Source organism: Corvus brachyrhynchos, unplaced genomic scaffold, assembly GCF_000691975.1.
Source record: "Corvus brachyrhynchos isolate BGI_N302 unplaced genomic scaffold, ASM69197v1 scaffold103, whole genome shotgun sequence".
In the NCBI taxonomy this organism is placed as follows: Eukaryota; Metazoa; Chordata; class Aves; order Passeriformes; family Corvidae; genus Corvus; species Corvus brachyrhynchos.
This window is the reverse complement of record NW_008237436.1, coordinates 4204800-4222752: the sequence shown is the minus strand read 5'-3', so window position 1 is coordinate 4222752 and position 17953 is coordinate 4204800. Positions and strand designations below refer to the sequence as shown.

The 17953-nt window shown below is 39.1% G+C and overlaps 2 protein-coding genes across 15 annotated transcripts in view; one reads left to right on the top strand and one right to left on the bottom strand.

Annotated features, from left to right (window-relative positions):
• Positions 1 to 15838, top strand: part of FRY (FRY microtubule binding protein) — a 199377-nt gene extending 183539 nt beyond the window's left edge. For 10 of the 14 annotated variants that reach the window (XM_017731357.1, XM_017731353.1, XM_017731352.1 and 7 more), the window contains 7 exons: positions 390 to 539; positions 2037 to 2135; positions 2592 to 2675; positions 8553 to 8570; positions 12129 to 12239; positions 13651 to 13844; positions 14403 to 15838. In XM_017731357.1, the coding sequence (XP_017586846.1) occupies positions 390 to 539; positions 2037 to 2135; positions 2592 to 2675; positions 8553 to 8570; positions 12129 to 12239; positions 13651 to 13844; positions 14403 to 14661 (915 nt within the window). In that variant the 3' untranslated portion in view covers positions 14662 to 15838. The remainder of the gene's footprint in view (positions 1 to 389; positions 540 to 2036; positions 2136 to 2591; positions 2676 to 8552; positions 8571 to 12128; positions 12240 to 13650; positions 13845 to 14402) is intronic. The other 4 variants (XM_017731351.1, XM_017731350.1, XM_008631446.2 and 1 more) reach the window with 1 other exon arrangement.
• Positions 15304 to 17953, bottom strand: part of ZAR1L (zygote arrest 1-like) — a 4914-nt gene continuing 2264 nt past the window's right edge. Inside the window, exons 2-5 of the mRNA XM_017731256.1 lie at positions 17800 to 17943; positions 17429 to 17536; positions 17207 to 17281; positions 15304 to 16814 (exon numbers count right to left, since the gene is read on the bottom strand). Of these exons, the coding sequence (XP_017586745.1) occupies positions 16671 to 16814; positions 17207 to 17281; positions 17429 to 17536; positions 17800 to 17943 (471 nt within the window). The 3' untranslated portion in view covers positions 15304 to 16670. The remainder of the gene's footprint in view (positions 16815 to 17206; positions 17282 to 17428; positions 17537 to 17799; positions 17944 to 17953) is intronic.

Here is a 17953-nt window from a genome sequence, read left to right as displayed (position 1 = left end):
CACTTGACATGGAATATTAACAAAACAATGCCCGGAATGGGCAGAAAAAGTAACACGCTGATCAACTCTGTTAACTCTGTAGGGACAAGAAAAAAAAGCTACCTGTGGCTAAAAGGCTTATAAAGATTGATTCATCTTTACAAGAAAGAATGTATTTCAGTAGTAGGTTATGATGAACTCTGTGATTAGTTTCACAGCTGCCCAGCTGTACACTGTCTCCAGCATAATAACTCTTATTCAGTATCCTAGAGCAGTCATTCAGTTCTCTGCAGGGAGATGGTCTCTTTTGTACTTTATTATGCAAAGAAAAACAACCATGCCATTTGCTTACAAAGGAAAGAAGCTCGTACTCGAGTAAATAATGTAAAAAACTGTATTTTGCTTTCCAGAATATTCAGAAAAGATTCTGCTTTCTAACCTGTGATGCAGCTAGTTACTTGGGAGACAACTTGCGAGGAATAGGCTCCAAGTTTGTGAGGTCTTCTCAGATGTTAACATCGTGTTCAGAATGTCCCACCCTCTTTGTAGATGCAGAAACAGTGAGTATATTCCTTTCAAAAGGCAGGTACTTCATTGAAGTGTGTTATTTTCCTGGCTGTTTCACTTTTGAGCAACTCCTGAACAGATATGTCAAAAAGGGACTCCCCTCCTATCTCTGTTTTTTATCTCCTGTTCAGAAACTGTATTTCCATTCATTTTCTATGTTATTTTATTAGGTAAGTAGTGACAGATGGGCAGTATAAAATCATAGAATCTCATAGAATAGTTATGATGTGTTGAGCCTGTGTGCCAAACCCCAATATAAAACAGATGCCTACTGGACCCAGTTGGCTTCACAAATGAAAAAGAAGAAGCTAGTTCAGCATGGAAGATTGTAATATGTTTAGTGGTTTCATTTGAGTCAACTGTGATGTGAGCTGGATGATGCTGGCTGAACATGAGCCAGTGTGTGCCTAGGTGGCCAAGAAGGCCATTGGCATCCTGGCCTGTATCAGCAATAGTGTGGCCAGCAGGACCAGGGCGGTGACTGTCCCCCTGTACTCAGCACTGATGAGAGAGCACCTTAAATCCTGTGTCTCGTCTGGGCCCCTCACTACAAGGAGAACATTGAGGTGCTGGAACATGTCCAGAGAAGGGCAATAGAGCTGGGGAAGGGTCTGGAGCACAAGTCCTGTGAGGAGCAGCTGAGGGAGCTGGGATTGTTTAGCCTGGAGAAAAGGAGGCTCAGGGGGGGCCTTACTGCTCTCTACAACTGCCCATGGCAGCCAGGGGCAGGGCAGCCTTTTGTCCCAGGCAACCAGCAACAGGACAAGAAGGAACAAGGGCATCAAGTTGTGCCAGAGGAGGTTCAGGTTAGATATCAGGAAAAGTTTCTTCACTGAAAGAGTATTGGAACAGGATGCCCAGGGAAGCAGTAGAGTCACTGTCCTTGGGAGTGTTTAAAAAACAAGATGATGTGGCACTTTGTGATATGGTTTAGTGGGCATGGTGGTATTTGTCAAAGGTTGAACTTGACCTTGGAGGTCTTTTTCAACCTTAATTATTCTGTAATTCTATAAAAATATGTATTAGGGAATGAATTAGATGGTCCTTCCCATTGTCTTTATTCTGGCTCATGTTTATCCAGCAGCATCAGGACAGTGTGACCTCCCACACTGAAGTCTAGAGGCAGAAACTGGCCGAGTGTAATCTTGGTCCCATTGCTGTGACCATGGAAGAGCTGTGCCTTATGTCATCAGAGAGCTGTGGAGAGAAACTGGTTAAGCTTTGTGCACTGTTTCATTTTAGAGAAGTCCTCTGCTAAGTCATTAAACACAGAACACAGTTTCAATTCCACATTCTCATGCATGCAGCTTTTGCTATTGACTTTTCAGTATAATATTCTAGTTATGTAGATTTTTGCATAAATGTAAATATTTTTCAGTGTTAGTATATGTAAATCTAAATATTATTTTGCAATATCTTTCCTATACTGTTACCAGTATTTGCATTCTTTTATAATGACATTTATAGACCCTTTGATTTCATTTCTCCAGCTGCTCTCTTGTGGCCTTCTTGAAAAGCTGAAGTTCAGTGTTTTAGAGCTGCAGGAGTACCTGGACACATACAACAACAGGAAAGAGGCAACACTCTCGGTATGCTGAATTATGCTCTTGGTCTTGTCTGTATACTTAGGCTATGTCAGGAAACTGCACATCCACTCAGATCTGTTTAAACTAACATTCAGTAGAAAAACGTGTTTCAGATACTGGATTTGTTGGATGTTTCTTCCTGGACATATGAACTAGAACTAAAATGTAGCTTTTGTATCCCTTAGTATTAGAAACAATGGTATCTTTAATATCCCTGGTCTCTCTCCTATTTATTCATTGATTAATTTTCTTAGTTCATGCAATTGAAATACTAATAGAAATCAAGACTACACTTTTTAAATTACAGTCAAAGCAAATTTTCATAGTCTATGGTAATAAAAAATGCAACTGCAAATTTTTGTTTACATCCTGTGCTGTGAAACTAAAATACTGCTTATCTTTCTTTGAATTAAACCATAGATTTTATTCATATCTTCTTTATTTTCTTTCTGGAAACAGTGGCTTGCAAACTGCAAAGCAACATTTGCTGGGGGTTCACGAGATGGAGTTATTACCTGCCAGCCAGGGGACTCGGAAGAGAAGGTAATGAATGGCCAGTGTTTTTTCTCTCCCATAAAGTGACGTATGTGTACTGTATCTTGTTCTTGAACCCACAAGAGCCAGCTGTACTTCCTGCTTGATTCTCTGCTGGGCTTGGGCATAATCCAGTTTTCACACTTTAGGCTCGAAGCTATTGTTGTTGCCTCAGTCCTGGCCACAGGAAATGGGAAGTATTCAGAAGAGGTACTTCTGCCTTCCTAGTCTAGATGAAGAATCAGAGCTGATCCTAACCCTGTGCTCTCCCTTTTAGAAAGATGTTGCAGGAGCAGTTTTCCACAATGTCTCTGAAAATCATTCCTGTTGTACTGTCCTTCCATGTTACTCCCGTTTTATCTTCGGCTGTTACAGTCTCCGTCGGCCCAACAGGAAAAATTGCCTGGTTGAAAAACACTTCGATTAGTAGTTACAAAACAATGACTGTAAACTGGCCAGTGAAATTATTTATGCTGTGGATCAGTATTTAGAGCTAAGGCAAAATATCTCTTTATCAATTTTTAACAAAAACTTCATACACACATGTACATTTATTTGTTTGTTTATATTTCTTGATTCCAGTTAAGGAATCGTATTTTCAGATATCATTACCATCAGCAGTTAATACTGTTATTTGATATACTAAGCATAGGAAACAGATGATATCTTGGTTGCATAATGAGTTAAGGAATGTTATTTTGTTGGGCTGCTTCCTTTTGGAAGAAAGAGAATGTGGAGGGATGGGGAAAAGAGGGGGCTAGACAGAATTAGCCAAAATTAGGAAGCAGCAAACAGCATGTAGAAAAAAGTGATGTTTCCTCCTTTTATGTATTTTTACTTATAAAAGATAATTGTGACGTTTTCAGAACACAGAGTTGCCTGTTGTAACCATTTTGTTCAAATACCTTGCTTTATTCTTGTGTTGGTTTCAGTTTGTCTGTCTTCTTCTCCAAGTCACTTTATTTTCTTCTATCTTTATCTTAACCTCTCTTTCCCATCTCTATGTATTTGTCTTCTTGTCTTTGAACTCCCTTGATTTTTATTTTTTTATGCCATTTTCCAAGACTCCCAATCCTTTCCACCCCTGCATTTTGGCTTCCTTGACATTATTAGCAAATCCAGTCTGATTTGCTAATAAATCGTCTGGCTGCAATCATAGGCGGTGGGAAAAATGTTCAATCTTCCCCCACCTAGCACTGGCACCAGCAGAAGTTAGGCACTTTCCAGTGCATTTAGGTAAGATACTGTCTCTTCTGTAATTGTGGTGTTGTGCAAGGAAGTTACAAGTGAGCTATTCTCAAATCTGAAAAAAGAGACCTGGAATACATACCACTACCTCTCCTGCAAGAGGGGCATGGAGTACTTGGCACTACTGGGACATGCATGGGTTCTCTTCCCTCTGATGTACAACACCCTGAACAGTGACTTCAGACTGTAGTGTTACATACTTTGCTGTAGACAGCTTAATTTATCCTTTTCATCTCTCTTTTGGAAGTGCATAGAATGGGATGCAGAATGACACATCTTGTTGATCACCTGCATTGTTTCTTTTTTGAAAAAGTAAAGAAATAATGCTAAGGAGAAGGAATAACCTGTGAGCTGAACTCACATAGCTGGCCTAAACACATCTAAAAGTCAGTAAATGTCATGTTCCACTTGTGTGGGCTTTTATAACTAGGTGTTCTCTGTTTCGTAATTAAATGTGTGTTTTGTGAAGCCAGGGTTAGTATTTATACTGCTTATTGGGGGTTCTCATTCCTTCAGGAGTCCCTGGTTTCTCCCCAGCACTATTCATTCAGGCCAAAATGCACTATTCCTTGGAAGTTGACAGGATGAAGAGGCGTATTCCTTTTCTTCCCCTAGTCATGCACCTCAACTGAAGCAGCTTTTCCCAAAGGAACAATCTGTTTATTCAATGAAAGTGTAATGGGAGGAAGAGGCCAGGGAAACTGAGGAAATGGGATTAGGAAGGCACAAGGAAAAATTACTCCTAGACTGGCAAGTGTTTGTTCTCTTATCTTTCCTCTCCACTTCTCCCTCAACATGAAAGGCTAAAGAATCTAATATTTGTAGGGGGGAAAAAAATCTGTCTTACAGTGATAGTCACAAGGGAACCTGCCTAAACTCTTAAACTCATTGAGGTTTAGTCTAGGGCCCAAAATCGTGCTGAAAACTTCTGTCCTAAAAAAAATTGTTTGGTCCAGTACAAAACCAGGCTACTCCTGGAAAAGGTTAAGAATTAATTGTAAGGAAGAAAAAGCAACAGCTTTCTCTACAGAATGCAGAAATCTTAGAGTCTTAGAACTCCCCACCTGGTAAAAAGCTTGAGGGGAAAACAGACCCCTTTACAAATGAGACAGCTGTGAGACCAAATTCAGTGTTGTAACAAGTGGCTGCATCACAAATGCCTCATGATGCTGGTAACTAATTTGGCACAGTTTCTCTAATCAGATCTTATTTCAAAATAATTGCACATGATTTGTTGACTATGGTTACTGTTACTGAAAATGGGCAAAGGCAAAAATTGCTTATTCTGACATTAAAGAAGCTTGAAATAGAAGTTGTCTAGGTCAGCTGCTAGAGCTAGCAACTTTCCTGAAATCGTGTAAAAGCTTCATGTCCCAGACTGTCTTTCCCCTGCCTTATTATTGCAACAGATTACATGATTTGGATGTGATTTGTAAGCTTTGATGGTACTTTGAGCAACAGAGTCTCAATGACATAGGAGTCAATTTATAGACAAAAGATTAATGCACATGCCATTGTGCTGTCTGTCCAGGTGTAAGTCTTAGATGAGTACAGCTATCAGTACATTCTTCAACCTTATTAAGAAAAGAGTTTTTTTAAATCTAGTCAAAGGCTGGGTTGGTTTGTTTCTTTGTTTGCTTTTCTGGAAAAGAGGTATTTGGAAGATCCTCTTGTTTTTGTCAATTAACACTGCTAATTCAAATAAGTATTCATTTCCCAATGAGACATTCAGTTTACTTTATAAGTCCAAAGTCAGTATATGCCTTTCTCAAACCTTCCTCACCACAAGCTAATGGATGTGGGCTTTGCAAACTCAAACTGTTAATAGATATTTAAAACATACTGTACCCCATAAAAATTTGCCCCCAAAAATCAGAATGTACCTCCTGCTGTGAGTTTCCCTGTGGCTAAAGGTACAATCACTTACCACCAATAAGGCTGGAGGTGTACCCATCGGGACCATAGTCATCTGGAGCTGAGTTGAGACACAGTAAAACTCAAGGCACAGTGAGACCATTGTTAAGCTAGAAATTCTTAATAATCAATAGTCAGTTATCTGACTGTTGTTTGACAGATCCATGGATTGACAATGAGGTAAAATTGGCCGAGGTAGGCAGCTTTTCTAAAGGAGGATCACAGCTGTGTGTAGATTTCCCCACACAGAATAGTTTCTACTGTCCTTCAAGTCCAGTGGCTATTTAAGAATGCACAGCATGTGCTGTTCTGTCTATCTCTGATATATATACAAGTCTGTGTGTATACTCAACTTCCTAGATCATGGGAAAAGGTTCTGTCTGCTGATGTGTTAAGGCAAATAGAATACTTTGATAAAATGCACTTGCATTTAATAAACCCTTGCATGCAGTGGTTATTTTGTTATGCTGGGACTCTTCTGTGCCAGTAAGTGACTGTAAAAGATTGTGTTGCCATCAAAGTGTTAATGTCTTAAGTAATTATGTAACTGTCATCTCTTTTCAGTATGTAAAAATTATTCCTTAAAAAAGCAAGAAGATCTGAGATCTAAAAATTAGTGCCTTGCTGTCTGCCTGGTCTGCCAACAGTACAAAACAGTAATTCTAGGAATGAAAAACTAAATCAAAGTGTTGCTGCTAGGGAGCATGTCCTTCTTAGATGCTGCACTTACTAACTGCTTAAAGAATTGTGCAAATGATCCAAATACTCTAAACATTTGGTATTTTCAGCTGCCAAAACCCCTGATTGTGTAGTGTCTATCAACTAATCTAAAACACTTCCCTTACTATAAGAATTAAACTAGAAACTGAAAAGTGTGAAGGTTATGATCATTCCACCTGGGCCCATGCTGCTGCAGAATAAAAGAAGTATCACTTAAGCCAGTAATTAATGTCTTTTCAACTTCCAAGGAATCTTTCATTTTATGCTGAAAGATGAATACAAGTTGCAATCATGATATTGGAGAGCGATATGGAGCTGAGCATCAGTAGCCCAGGGAAATTTTGTATCCAGTATATTTTCTTCCAGTGAAGAAGGGTTTTTCATGTAATGTGAAACCCCTTCCTCACCCCTTTTTTTTGGCTTGCCCTGGTTTTGGAAGCAGTACAGAGGAGACAGTGTTCTCTGGCAAAAAAGACCATGGAATTCACTTATTTGCTGCTTCCGCCTCCCTTTTCCCCCTCCTTTAAAGTAAATTCCATGGCAAATTAGAAATTATATATGGATTCCAGTACTTTTGAAAGTCTAAGTGAAACTTGGTGGCATGCTAAACTTCAGAGAGGCTTAAGAGAAACAACAAGATTTGAAAAACAAGCCAGCACACCTGTGAATTTACTGGAACATAGCAATCTGTCTGCTCTTGTCCTCTATTCTTATCTTGAATTTAGCTTTATAAAGCTTCATTTATGTGAACTGCATGGAAGCCAAGATAGAAAGGGTTTTTTGAAGAGTACTAAATAGTTTGTCATGGTTTTATAGAAAAGTAGTGCAGGGTTTGGGGCAATCCTTTTCATATATATTTTTAATAGTAAGGCAAATGTAAAAAAAACAGACTGAAATACTTTATTAGGCTCATCAAAGTTAACATTAATTCACATTTCTGTGTTTTCTGACTTTGTATTGATGGTAAGGTAAATAATTCTAATAAGAATTCCATATGCTTATTAACACTGTGTGCATATACACTGACATCAGGCTGTAACTGGGCAGATGTGGTTGTGTTTGTTACTTACAGCATTTACATGATGACTCCCTTCATGTAAAATGTAATGAGATTGTAATATTTATAAAATAAGAAAAGCTGCATGAAGCGAACACAGAGTGCAAATGTTAGTTCTTGGCAAAGAAAAGAGGAACACTTACGTTTTGAAGAGAGCAGTTAGTCCCCTAATCTTTGAAATGCTAATGTAAGTCAATTAGAATTTTTATTACTATTGCAACAGGATTTAAACTGACGTTTTAATAGCTTCAGAATTACAAACCAGTGAATCATTACTGGTGAGAGGAAGGGATACAAAGCTGTCTCAACTTGTGGCATTGCCATGTACTTAAACAAAACTGGCATTTTCCATGTTCTTTTTTTTCTTTATGATAGTCATAACTTGAAAGTTACATGCAAAGCGTTTCCATTGTAATGTACCAAGTAATAAGCCTAGCAACCACAAAACTTACCTTGGCAATTTCATTCACTCTATTAGTTCAAAACATAAAAGTATTTTTAAACAAGAAAATATTTAGAAATAGCAAAGTTCAGTTTTGTCCATCACTTGAAAATCCTTCCCAGTTTTTTAGTACTTTGCAATATGAGCTCCTTTTAATGAGGAAGAAAGCAAATTTAAATAAAAGTATTATTTCAGGAGTTTTCTAACACAATTTCACTGTAAGTTCTTGAGCTGCTGTGTGGGATAAATCTAAACTAATAAATCTGGAGATCTAACTGAGGATATTTAGACTTGAATTTACCATTAGAATTAAAGCTTGATTTTATTAAGAATGCTGTGCATGTTGAATGTGATATTCCAACCAATTATCAGGTTGAGGCAAGCATTGCTAATACTGCTGACAAGTTATGCTATTACAGATGGGCTGTGCTTCCTACTGCATGCGTTACACTGACACTATACTTTCTTTCCTTTCCTTTTCTCCTGTGCCATGCTTGCTGTGTAGCAAATGGAATCTCTTGCAGTAAGTTGAAGTTCTTTCATATATTTTGTCCATCTGTGGATGGGCTAATACACCCCAATTTTACTGTTTTACTTCTAAGCATGTTTTCTTTTTTTGTTATAATTTTCCTATACAATGTGTGGTTCTAAATGCGGTGACTGAAATAACTTACTAACATGTTTTGTGAAATCAAAAAATACTGTGCCAAAATTTTGACACTTTCATATGCTGTTTCAAATGGTCATTTACATACGTTTTTACAAATCAAGCTTTTGAATGGGTGTAATATGCTGGGGCAGGAAACATTTTTTGTTATTTTAAAATTAGTAATTTTCCATTTGTCCTAGTGAAAAACTACAATTTATAGTTGGCAGTTACATTTCAAATGGGTTTTTGTGTATATGTTGATGAACAGTTTCACCACTGTTGGTTTCTAATACTTATTCAGGAAGAACAAAAATTGAGCTGCTTGATACAGTAACTAAATACTAAGTGAATCGAACTAGAACCATTAGTTTGACCTTAGTTTGTTTTCATTCAGGTTAGCAGCCAGAAGGGTGAAACTGAATTATTGTTCTCCAGGGACTAAAAAAATCGAGTGTTACATGCCAAGCTATCATGCAATTTTTTTTTTAATGATGTTATGCTTGTTTTCAATTAATTATTAACTCCCTGACAGCTCCAACTTTATGTGCATGTAACTTCTATGTAGTGTTGCTAGTCTCCAAAATTTGAATAGAGTGAATTTGATCCTTGCTGGGGAACCTCAGGCTGTGTCCCTACTTGTGAGCTGAACAGAACCAGGGAGGAAGTGAGTGTTCCTGGGCTGGCGCTCGCTTGGGTGAGCAGTCGGCACCTTCCCTGGCTGGGCCACCAGCCAGCCCCTGACGTGCCCAAGCATGGTTTAAGAGAAGACAGAAGCCAGAGCCATTTCCTGGAGGCTGCATCTAAACAGTCAGCCTTTATTTTGGGAGGAGAATGGTTAGCCACACAAACACAAACTTGGCAGTACTCTGTGCCCTTGGTTACAGAGAATGGCCTCTGGGCATGTTTATTTCACTGGCAGTGTTCCTCATGCCCTACCTCTTTGTTCTGATAGGCTTTGTCCCTGTCGACAAGTCAGTTCTGTCCTAGCACATCTGCTCCCCACCACACATCTGCTGGGTCTTCTTTCAGCTTTTTCGCATCTTTGCTGTCATATCCAGTCTGGTGGGATCATAGAATGGTTTGAGTTGGAAGGCACCTTAAAGATCATATAGTTCCAATCCCCCTGCCATAGGCAGGGACACCTTCCGCTAGATTGGGTTGCTGAAAACCTCATCCAGCCTGGTCTTTAACACTTACAGGTGTGGGGCATCCACAACTTTCTCTGGGCAACCTGTTCCTCACTACCCTCTGAGTAAAGAACTTCTTCCTAACATCTAATCTAAATCTCTCCTCTTTTTGTTTAAAGCTATTGCCCCTTGTCCTACTATGATCTGCTTGTGTGAAAAGTTGCTCTCCATGTTTTTTATTAGCCCCTTTAAGTACTGGAAGTACTGGAAGGTTGTTATAAGGGCTTCCTGGAGCCTTCTCTTCTCCAGGCTAAACAACACTCTCAGCCCGTCTTCATAGGAGAGGTGCTCCTGATGCAGCCCAGGTTGCAGTTTGCCTTCTGGGCTGTGAGCACCCACTGCTGGCTCATATCCAGCTTTTTCTCCACTGAGTCCTCCACAGGGCTGCTCTCAATGAGTTCCTCTCCCAGTCTGTGCTCATGTCTGGGATTGCCCCAACACAGGTTCAGCCCCTTCCACTTGGACTTGTTGAACATCATTAGGTTCTCAGGGGCCCACTTCTCAAGTTTGTCCATGTCCCTCTGGATGGCATCCCATCCTTCTGTGTCATCTGCAAACTTGCTGAAGGACTCCTCCTTGCTGAAATTACTCCTTTCCATTTGGGGCAGGAGCACTCCAATGCTGCCCACTGGTAACAGACATTGAACATAACAACTCAGGTAGCAGATGCAGAATGGCACAGAGCTCAGACCAGGCAAATTCACAGTGCTGAGCTCTGCTGCTGTGGCAGTAAACCCTGCCAGGCTGACACCTGCTGGCTTGGCACTATCCTCCTGCTCCCACTTTCCTCCATAAACCCCCCTTTAGACAGAGACTAGCTCTGGCTCTTTTTGGCAGTGCCCTTGGCTGTCTGTTCATAGATGAGTAGTTGGTGTCCACCTCACTCTGATGAACAAAGATGAAATTTCCTTTTGACCTTAGCCCCTCAGCCTTGTGAGGCTGGTACAGAAATTTGGGGAACTGGAATGCTAAAGCTGTGGTTCTAATTTTGGCTTGTTAATAAAAAATGTGGCCACTTAAATATTGAACCTTATGTAAATAAAACACTTCAGTCAAATTAACATTTATTATGTACTTAAAGTACGTTTCATTAGTATTTGTGCTGACATTTGCACAGTCCCAAATTCAGCAAAGAGCTGCAGCACGTGATAGTAACTAAGAATGTATGAAGTGCTTTAAAGATGCAAAGACATGAATAGCTTCTTCTTTTCTGCCAATTTTGGCATGAAACTCTGCTTTAGTTCCTCCAAACAGATGGAAATATCACTGAGCCCACTCTTGGTCACGGTGTCTGTCACAGTAGGTAAATCAAATACGGTTGGAAGTTTGTAAGGCTTTCCTGCCAAAGGGTCAGCGCAAGGTCAGAACTTGTACTTGCAGGATTTTCACTTTTTATATAATTAGCCAAAGATTAAATGTTCTTCCCTTCTTCACCATGATCCAGCTGTGGAACTATGAGATTCCCTTCCTGTTAGACACAAGAATACCAGGAACCATAAGCATGTTAATTTGACCTCTCTGGCAGCCATGCCTATCGCCCATTATTTCAATGTGTCTGACATCTTTTATGTCATGGTGCACTTCACACTGGAAGAAACAAGTGAATATTCATAGAGTGGTATCTACTTAATCTGGGACAATACTTAATAGAAGCCAAATATCCTTTTACATGTTAAACTCCATCCATCTGTTGTATAGTTTCTTTAAGATGGTGGAAAATCCATGAGCAGTTTTAAGTTCCAGAGCTGGCATTTCCTCCTTCTTGCTCCTAGATAAATTTATCACCTCTGTTTCTCTCTCCTCAGAGAAGCAGGCAGGAGCTTTGACCATCTTGGACAACTATTTCACAGCTTCTTTCTTAGAGTTCTATTCCTTAGAAGAGGTCTTTGACTATATCTAAAATTTCAGAGTTTCATGTTCTGTGCAGGAAAGTCACTTCCCCCATATCCTGTCTCTGCTTTCCAGCTCAAACTGGAGACAGTGAAGCTAACCAAAACAGAATGTTTTGAGCCTGATGCTGACATGTGCTATGTGACAGCTACCCATCATAATTTTATTTTTAATGTCATATATGACTTACCTGCAGAAGAAAAATCATTACTAATTTTCTGAAATGGTATATGGTCATACTACAGTAAAATAATGGTTTCAAGAACAGAACTATCTCAATGTGTTTTGTTAGTTACCAAAAATTATCTAACGTCACTAATATTTATTATTTGTTCTCCTACAAATCTTTCCTTAGCAATTGGAACTCTGTCAGAGATTATATAAACTGCACTTTCAGCTGCTGTTGCTTTTTCAGTCCTACTGTAAACTTATTGGACAAGTGCACGAAGTGAGTTCCATGCCAGAGGTATGTAATGAACTACAAAGTCTTATACTGAAAATTCCACTTTATTTTCATGTTCTTATTTTTTCTGCCTGTGGACTTAACACCAAGGATCACACTATTTCGCCCTGATAGTAAGTCTGCAGGCATACATAATCAACTAAATACCTTAGTGTCATGTATTTTTAATTCTGTAGTGTACACAAGCCTTTTTCTTTAAATATTTATGAATGGCCTACACTCTCTTTTGACCAAATAGGCTCTTGTTTTTAGATAAATACATGTATCTTATTTTTTAAAAATCACAAGAACAATACTCTTATTCAAGTTTATTTTCAGCAGTTGCTTAAAATATGTAATACTCTGAAACATCTTTGAGATGATCACTTTAAGCTGAATGATTATCATTTAAGGAAAGAGTTAACTTACCATTCCATGTGTATTTTTCTCCTGGTAAGGTTTATATATTCTAAACTATTGAGCAGAAAAAATTGGTGCACTCTGCTTTGTAAAATAAAATTTGAAGCTGTTACAAGTATTTTATGACATTCTAGTAGTTTAGAGACGGTCTATAAACAGAAATAGTTTGTTATATCAGATGTGCTGTCAGAGTAAAAAGAGTGTGAATATCTATTGTATCTTAAGGAACTGCTGTGAACGTGACTGGGCTGTTCACTTTTAAGAGATGACAGTACAATAGGCATCTACTACTACTAGACCAGGCTAAGTTTTAGAAATATTTTGTATTCCTTCTAATTGATTTCTGTAAGTGTATTTCAGAGTTACAACTTCGTTAGGTTGTTATAAATAATGCAGCCTGTGGAAGTGGGGAGAAATTGTATGAAGAATAGCTGTTTCATCATGAAATTTGCATACTTTGCTGGAGACACAAGCTCTTATTTAAAGGAAATTCCACTGTTAGTTCATGTGACAGTGGTTATTTTTAGCATGTAGGAGCATGAAAAAGTAGATCCTTGGAAATTATTAACTTACTAATTATTTATGAGTCTTATGCCATATTAACTTTTCAGCCTGAGAAAAGGTTATACAATTCCTGTCCATCTGTTAATAATGTCAGATCCTGCATGGGTTTTGTAAATAAATATCAACATCTTGCTAGGAGAGGTACATGTTTTCTTCAGCTTTTCCACTATGATGTGAAAAAAGTAGCAAGGGTGAAAAATAAAATCTCGTTTAGATATGCTCCTGCATTTTAGCAAGCCAAAACTACAGCATAAGGTTAAAGGATGCACGAAGGTAAAAAAGGCTTTTTCTCTATATTGCACAGAGATCAAGAAATGTCCTTGTGTTAAATCGGGGTCTTTTCCATAATGTGTTTTTCCAATGTAGTAGTAAGAACAAACGTGAAGTACCACTCCGTGTGGGGCTTATGGAGAACAAAAATACCTATCTCTCATTTTTCTCCTTGGAACAGCTGTTAAATATGTCAAGAGAACTGAGTGAGCTGAAGAAAAATCTGAAGGATGCTACTGCTGCAATCGCAGCTGAGCCTCTGACAACAGAATCTGAGCCCACATTCAACTCCACGGAAGCAGCTATTCAGTCCATGCTGGAGTGTTTGAAAAACAATGAACTTGTGAAAGCCGTCAGACAAATAAGAGAATGCAGGCAAGTTTTGCTACATGGTTCATATTAGACTTTCTTGTTACTAGAAAAGTATGCATTTATTACCTTCCTAACGAAAGGTAATGCACAGGATCAGCATAATTAATTAATTGTTTCAACAAGGTACATGGGGGCATTGACATGGACTTTTGGAGGGGTGTGCCACAAGTAACTATCAAACATATGGTTGCAACAATTAAGATGTTTAATTACATTCTGTAGATCAAAAGTCCTGTGAGGCTCTTAAAAATCTTTTTATTGAGGTAATTCCTTACAGGTGCATGTCATTGGCATGAGCTAACATTCAGCCCAGTTTCACTTACACCTATTTGAATGAGTTTTCTTAAGCATTTTTTTTGAGATAATGGAAATTGCACTTCTATGTGATTTCAGTGCCTGATACCAGACTATGACTAACAAATGAGTAATGTAAAACAGTGAGTTTCTTCAGGCTTATAAGTGGGTGCAAATCCATTCTCCTTTTAGAGCACTGTCACATAGCTTCCATCTCTGCTAATAAACCTGTAATGATATGCCTGTTCTTTTCGTGTTTCATTGCAGGATTTTGTGGCCCAATGATATCTTTGGAAGCAGCTCTGATGACGAAGTCCAGACACTACTGAACATTTACTTCCGCCACCAAACCCTGGGTCAGACAGGCACCTATGCACTGGTGGGCTCCAACCAGAGCCTGACTGAAATCTGCACCAAATTAATGGAACTGAACATAGAGATCCGCGACATGATTCGCAGAGCTCAGAGCTACCGGGTCATCAATACTTTTCTTCCAGACTCCAGCGTTTCCGGCACAAGTCTCTGACAGGACCCTTGGGCCCCCTTTCAAGCTGGGAGTGCTGCCCTGTGGGAGTGAGGTGGCTCGATGTCTTCTCAGCCTTACAAAGGTTTGGTCAAACTGTACTCACTCTTGTTACATTTAGGATTTCCTCTAAAAAGCAATGGGCTGAACTTCAAATGTGTAGCAATACTGTAAGGACAGAGGTAGCATAGAGCACCTGGGACAACATCCTTTGTTCTGTGTTGCACAAAAACCAGTTAGCATTTCACTGAGCAACTGCAACTCACTACTGAAGAAGTGACTTCCATTGCATACCAAAGCCTACTACACTGAACAATACTTCCTTTATAGCAAATTAATTTTAGGTTGGCAAAAGTGCAATGTTTCCTTCACAAAATAGTATTTTTTGTTAAAAGAACAAACCTTGTACATTTTTTTTTTTTCTTTAGTTGAGTAAAAGATGGGCGGAATGAAGCTGGCCACGGAATCTCACAAACTTGGTCAAAAGCTGAGAGCCTGTGTATATGAAACAAACTGTAAACAGACTATAATTTAATGTACACTGTAATTTGAATATGATTACTGTATCTTAAAACAATGAGCTGCTAAGAAGTACATTTCCTAATGTTACTAGGCTACTGTCTCTGAAGGTACTGGATCATATTGCAGAGGTCTGTTCTTAGGCCCCCCCAAGGATTATGAAAGGTCATGGTAGATTTTCTTTTTTTTTTTTTATTAAGGACCTTGGCTGCTTTTTACTAGAGGTTTGCTTTTATGAATATATTTATACTATTAAAGGATGGTTGACCTAATTTAACTTGCCATTTTGTAGGAGAAAGTCCCATCACAGAGTCAAATCTTTTGAACTGTTAAGCATGCATATTTTTATTTAATATGAATTTTGAGTATAAAAAGTAAAAATATTAACGTGAAATGCAAGTTCTCATGTTAAGTTTCTTCAGAGATGTCTTATTTTATTTGTAATGTATATATAAAAGTCATAACTATATGGTTTTTTCTTACATTTAACTGCTGTCCAGTGTTAAATGTATGCATGTAAATCTGTTGCACATCTGAGACACTTTTATTCTGACAACTATGTAACTTATTCACACTGTAAATACACTTAACCATTTTTGTGAAGTAACTTTGAAATTTGGATTAGTACCATCCATTGAACTAAAGTATAGTCACAACACAGTACATGCCTGTTGTGAAAATTGTGTTCGTGTCTGAATCAGTACTGTTGCAGATGGTATCCATGATCAGCAGCCCCCCAAAAGACACTTGTCTCCTGGTTTATGCTGAAACCCTTCTCAGTGAGAAATCTAACTACAGCCTGACAAAAAAAATCCTTACAACTCAGCTTGGAAGAATACAGCAGCAAAAAAAGCTTCATTGGTCTTCCACTGACTGTGAAAACCTCCCACATTCCTTCTTCTACCCTAAGAAGTGTTTTTTTACACTATCACAGATACTGCCATTCAAAAGGTTTTTTCCCCCTCCTCATTTCAAACATGGGCAGCTTAACCCTTTTCCCTCCTATTTTACAGCCATGGTCTTCTTCTGGCAGATAGTCTTTGATTACCTAGCAGCTGTGAGTTTTTACATATACATTTGACAGAGACAGGGGGAAGGACATTTGCATGTACACCAGACTTTATGCTCCAGAATATTTGCATCTTCCACCCTAGTTCAGTTTGAGTGACTGAAGGAAAAACTCGCAATTGTAGCTTGAATCTTAGCATTCCCTGAAGACTTCAAAACAAAGCCTACTATCTTCAGGAAATCAAATACGGTTGCTTCCTTACAGATATACTTTCCTCTTTCATCCAAGGAAGATGAAACGAAGGGCTATCAAACTAGTGCAAACTTTTATTGAACTTTATTTACAGCATATATAGAGTGAAGTTATATACTTTACAATAATACCAAAGTCTTCATCCATTATCCAATGCCAGGTCAAAAGCCTTAAGTCAAAACATTGCAATAGACAGACTGTGCAAAGCACAAAACAGAAAAGGACACATGGATCAGACAATGTATTTGAAGCTGTAAGTGCTGTCACAGGACAGCCTTTTGCCTCTGCAGCGGCCACAGAGTTCTTGGCGATGAGGCCTCTTGAGATCAATATGTCTCTTCTTCTGAGGGCAAGAACAACGAGTCTTGGAACAGATCTTAAGAAATGAAGACATGTTAGTAGTAGTAGTAGATCAAACAGGATGCACTTCATGTTAGACTGACATTTGGTTTTCCTTAATCACAGGAACACATTGGGGCTGATACACTTAAGAGCTCTTGTGGTAAAATTTAAGGTGTCATAGCCTTCTCACCTAGAAGCACAAAACCTTACCTTATGTGTAGCAAGCCATAATGCTGTACGAAAACTGTTCATGTAAGCAATCTACAGGAGGAAGAAGGCCTACCCCATTACACCTTTCCCAAATAGCATTTCCTAGTATTTTGATGAAATCAAGTCTTCTTCCAGATAAAGTCAATATCAAATTCAACAACAGTATTAGTGTATATGATAACATCTGACAGTCTTAATGGAGTACAGTTAACTTACTTGGCACTGGATTGCTTCCACACGATAGGGATTGAAGCCCTTTTGGCATTTGCGACAGAGCTGCTTGAAGTACACCTGAAAAAAAGGCAAGTTCTGTTACTACAGAGACTTATTCAAGGTGTTCTGTACAGGTACCTAAATTTGTGCCAAAACATCCGATTTGTCAGAGATTTTATGCAATTCTTAGAAGTTTCAGGAGAAAAGAAATTACTTGTTAACTACCTTGTTGCTTCCAGAAATGCACCACACGTAAGCACTCTCCCATCTGGTCTTGCAGTCTTTGCAGTGGAAATAGCCATACTTCTGCTCCAAGAACTGCAGAGACAGAGTTCACTGAGCATCATCCATCACCCTGAGAACACCCACCCCAGCTCCCTTCACTACCACTCCGAGGATGGTGAGACACTGAAAAAGGTTGCCCGGGAAAGTCATGGACACCCCATTCATGGAAATGTTCAAAGCCGTATTAAATGGGGCTCTGAGCAACGTGGTCTAGTGGGTGGCATCCCTGCCCATGGAAGGAGGGTTGCAACTGGATGATCTTTAAGATCCCTTCCAGCCCAAACCATTCTGCAAGATGCTTTGATCCGTACGTGTGGGTTTTTGCAGGCTAGAGGCTCTTCTGCTCCAGGTGAGCCAGAGTCAACCCGGGGCAGGACGGGGACCACCATGCTGCTCATGGGGTGATTCCTGGCAGCCCTGCTTGAGGGCTCGCCTCCCGCGCCATCCCAGCGCACCTGGAAGGCA